General features: G+C 47.1%; 1 protein-coding gene across 1 annotated transcript; it reads left to right on the forward strand.

Moving 5' to 3' along the window:
* Positions 1-6: 6 nt before the first annotated feature.
* On the forward strand, positions 7-4,443 carry LOC113408615 (IgGFc-binding protein-like; the record flags this gene model as incomplete). Its single annotated transcript, XM_026661954.2, has 4 exons — positions 7-358; positions 2,408-3,003; positions 3,174-3,744; positions 4,244-4,443. Coding segments are annotated over exons 1-4 (1,719 nt in total), but the record flags the coding sequence as incomplete, so codon positions are not given.
* Positions 4,444-4,912: the final 469 nt, after the last annotated feature.

The following is a 4,912-nucleotide window of genomic DNA, read 5'->3' on the forward strand; positions in this document are numbered from 1 at the left end:
CTGACCATGAAGGATGGAACTCAGACATCTGATGAGATTCAGTTCGCTGACAGCTGGAAGGTTGGTGACGTCCCGGGTTGCTCGTCTAGCTGCACCGGGGACTGCTCAGTCTGTAGTGAGGCTCAGAAACAAACCTACAAGGGAGACCAGTACTGTGGGGTCCTCATCCGACAGAACGGGCCATTCAGACAGTGCCACAGGGCCATCGACCCAGCTCCGTTCTTTGATGATTGTGTCTTTGACACCTGCCACTACAAGGGTCATCGTGATACTTTGTGCAGCGCAATCAGTGCCTATGTGACAGCCTGCCAGGCCAGGGACATCCGGATAGGGCAGTGGAGATCGGCCTCATTCTGCAGTAAGTGTCACTTCCTGAACATGTTGCTATAAGTTTAATATAATCACAAACTGGCCAGCGAGCACATGCCCCAGCACCCTCTGCTGGATAGAATCAGAACTGCTCCCCCATGTGTCATAGGCAAAGCCTTTCAAAAAACAGGGGGAGTGGGGACATTTAATAAAAAAACCCTAAATATTCAAGTTTGTTTGCATTTTGCAGGGCTCATAATGTAACAATTTTCCTTTTTTCCAATTTTCTTTGTGATTTTTATTAGAATTTTGGACATTTCAAAATTTCTAATTTTAGACATTTCAAAATTTCATTTTTCCTTCTATCCTTTTGTTCTCTGTTTTTAGTCACAGTGCAATAAAATGAATTATATCCAGGTTGTTTTTCTCCACTTTTCTTGTTTTCTTTTTTCCCCCTTTTATTACTCTGAAAATTTCAAAACTGCTCACGAGTCACAGAGTTTCATTTTTACTCTTTTTTCAAAGTGGAGGAAGTTTTGAAAAGTGGAATAAGGAAAAATGAGAAAAATGGCGGGAGGGTGGGGGTGGGAAAGACACCAAGTTAGACATTATTCCTTGTACTGTATTCACTGGCAAAACAGGAAAATCAAAGATCTGACTATTTGAATTGTCAACATTTTCAATTTTAATGAAAAATTGGAGAATTTTAAAAAACTGAAAGCTTTTTCTGAAAGCTTTTGGTTTCAAGAAAAACAACAACAACACTGTTTCATCCAAATCAAGTTTTGAATTAACAGTTTTAACCTATTCTAAGGAAGTCTCTTAATTCTTAGATGTGTCCAATGCTTTGATCTCTCTTGCTAATATGGCAGTTTGACCTCCTGGATAAATCAAAACCTCCAGCAGTTTTGAGCTAACACAAGTCCAAAAAACCCCAAAATCTCATGCCTGACAGTCCTTCACCCCACGACATCAAGAGAAGGGAAAAAAATAAAACTAGTCAGGAATTTCCCCCAAAAAATGTTTGTTTGTTGGAAAATGTCAGTTTGTCAAAACCAAAACTATTTGAGAAAAAGAAAAGAAGCAGAGTGTTGAAATTGTCAAAACATCTTGTTTTAACATTTTGGAAATCAAAACTTTTATTTTCTTGAGTCAAAATGACTTTTTGTTCTGAAATCTTATACTAAAAAACCTAAAAATGTTTATTTTTTTAAAAAGGTCAAAATCTAAATGAAACATTTTGAAATGGTCAAAGCAGCATCTTTCGAGTGACCGGATAAGAACTGGTTTCAGATTATTGCACTGTGACAATGCTAAAGATTTCAGCTTTTTGCACCATTTCAAAAAGGGCCAAAATTCAGAATCTCAAACTCTTGTGGGAGGGATAAAATTGTTTTCTGCCCAGCGTTAGAGAAAACATTGACTGTGACTTCAAAAATCAGATAAATCTAGTAGAGGACCACAGCCACATGACAATAACTGGCTAGGCATATGGTGATTTCATGGTGTCATGAAGAGGGAGAGTTAAAGCACTTTGGTTGCCCTAATTGTTCGTTTCCATGCCTCCGCACCTTTGGGTTGCTTTTCAGTTTAACTTTAACTCTCAATTTCCTGGGTTTACAATGCCTGGTGGTAGGATAATTGCAACACCCCTGTAATGCATTTTACCTTAAATTACTGATATGTATTCTCAGCCTTAGCGCCATTTAACAAGTTTTGGCTAGAAACTGATATTATTGTCGCTGTTGTTGTTGACTGCACCCTGCTCTAACCATTAGACTCTGCTCCACTCCCAAAGCTGGGGAGAGACCTTAGGTGTCCTGGCTTCCAGCCCCCCTGCTCCAACCCACCAGACCCCACTTCCCTTCCAGAGCTGGGGAGAGACCTTAGGTGTCCTGGCTCCCAGCCCCCCTGCTCTAACCCACCAACCCCACTTCCCTTCCAGAGCTGGGGAGAGAACTCAGGAGTCCTGGCTCCCAGCCCCGCTGCTCTAACCCACCAGACCCCACTGCCCTCCCAGAGCAGTAGGCACCACGTCTTTTCCCAGACTTCTTCGTGTTAACAGAGATCTGCATGCTCAATCCAATGTTTCCTGCAGGTCTCACCTGTCCCCGGAACTCTCACTACGAGTTCTGTGGGAGCAGCTGTCCTGCCACCTGCCACAGGCCCTCGGCTCCAGACACATGCGAGGAGCCCTGTGTGGAAGGGTGTTTCTGCGACACCGGATTCATCCTCAGCGGAGACCGGTGCGTCCCCATCGTGCAGTGCGCCTGTGTGCACCAGTGCAGGTACTACCAGAAGGGAGAAGAGTTCTACACCAGTGCCTCCTGCCAGGAGCGGTGCCGGTGCCAAGGCAACGGGGTCGTCGAGTGCCAGGCAGCCTCCTGTGGAGCCAATGAGGAGTGCAGGGTGGAGAACGGAGTCCTGGGCTGCCACCCCATGGAGTATGGAACCTGCATAGTCTCCGGTGACCCTCACTGCTTCTCATTTGATGGATGGGCCTTCGACATCCAGGGCTCCTGCGCTTACACCTTAGCCAAGGTCTGCAGCAGTGACCCCCGGCTGGTGGACTTCTCCATGGTGGTTGAGAACGAGAGTGCTGGTGGTGGCCGTGTGGCTCGGACAAGGGCGGTGGTGGTCTCCGTGCATGGTTACACCATCTCTCTGGAGAGGGGAAGGAAGTGGAAGGTGGCGGTAAGTCCCTGCTTGAGATTAGTCTCATTGAAGCCAAGTGAGTGACTCACACCATTTGTGATCCTGACGTGTGTGTGTCTGTGTGTGTATGTGTGTGTGTGTGTGTGTAACCAGGAAAGCGCTGCTGAGTCCCCACTAGTGACGGGTGAATTTCCCTCTCATTGGCACAGGTGGGTGGAGAGCTCTACACCCTCCCACTGACTATGGACGACGGGAAACTTCGGATCAACCAGGAAGGGAACAACATCATTGTCCAGTCTGCCTCTGGCCTCCAAGTCTTTTATGACACTGCCTCCTACCTCCTAGTGTCCATCCCCAGCACCTACAAGGGACACATGTGCGGCTTGTGCGGCAATTTCAATGGTGACAAAAACGATGACTCCCTGCTGCCCAATGGAAAGAGCACCCAAAGTTTGAGCGAGTTTGTCATCTCCTGGAAGGTGCCTGTTGATGGTGCCATGTGCTGCGATGGCTGCGGTGAGAGATGCCCCATCTGTGATGGGGCCCAGACAGCACCGTACCAGTCCGAGAGCTCCTGTGGGCTGATCAGAGCCACCTCAGGTCCCTTCAGAGATTGTCACTCGCTGGTCAGCCCTGCCACGTACTTCAACCACTGTCTCCACGACATGTGTGCTACCAACGGGACGGGAGAGACCCTCTGCCAGAGCCTCCAGACCTATGCGGCCGCATGCCAGACAACTGGGGCCAAGATCAGAGCCTGGAGAACAGCCTCCTTCTGCCGTGAGTTTATAGAGCAACCTACAGCCCTGGTCTTTCCATTGGCTTCATTTCAAGCCCATTAGCCCCCAAGGGATTTTTTTTCCTGATGGCAACTTAGAGCTCAGGTTTATTATATCTTGGAGTGTTTGTGGCCCCTCTGTAGCCACGTCATCTGCAGCATGCCTGATTGCAATTTACGCACCTGTGTTTTTGATTGGTTTTGTCCAGCCAGACCACCCTTGGGTCAGATCTCCATGGGTCTTTGGGTCAGGACTGGAAGAACGTCGGTGACCCAATGGGGGAAACACTGTCCTCTGGCTCTGACTCCAATGTCTGGTGCTCTGGGACACTGCACTGCAGTAAATGCTACGGTTAAGCCATATCTGAGGTGATCCCACCACTGAGTCAACCCACCGCAGCACCCAGCTCTGAGCTAGGTGGCAATGTAACTATGTCTCCAGTGGAAATTTTTTTTAAACCTTCACTCCATCCTCTTTCTCTCTTGCTTCTCTCTCTCCAGCCCTTGCCTGCCCACTCAACAGCCATTATGAGCTGTGCACCAAGTCCTGCGATTTCACCTGTGCTGGCTTGTCTGCCCCTGCTCAGTGCACCCAGAAATGCTTTGAAGGCTGCCAGTGCAATAGTGGCTACATGTTTGATGGGGAGGAGTGCGTGTCCATGGACAGGTGCGGCTGCATGAATGATGGACGCTACATCAAGGTGAGTCCTGGCTGTTCTGTGCAGTTGGTGCCCTCAGAGCCTTAGAATAACAGGGTAGAACTGGTTAAAAGTGTATGAGTTTTCTAAGAGTTTCCAGTGGACTCCACCAATGTAGAACCAATGTGAATGAAATTGTTTTTAGTTATTCACTGTACCATTGTAACTTCTGTTCACCATTTCATTACACTTGCCATTTTACCTACATTGTAACATTGTAACTTCTGTGCAATATTGTAACTCAAAACCCATTTTAAAATGCTGACTCCATTTTGTAGAAGGCTTGTGCTGCAGCCTCTATTTTTGCAAGCCATACTGTAATTTTATTAGTCTAGTTGAGATGTGTGAATGAGGGATGCATGGGTGATAGAATCAACCTCCAGCACCAGCCCGTCCTGATGAGATAAAGTTCAAATACCAATGATTGAAGAACTAGACAACAGCCCTAACTCAAGCAAGAAGCATCCACCCT

This window comes from Terrapene carolina, unplaced genomic scaffold, assembly GCF_002925995.2.
Source record: "Terrapene carolina triunguis isolate 2854851 unplaced genomic scaffold, T_m_triunguis-2.0 Scaffold20132, whole genome shotgun sequence".
Classification (NCBI taxonomy): domain Eukaryota; kingdom Metazoa; phylum Chordata; order Testudines; family Emydidae; genus Terrapene; species Terrapene triunguis.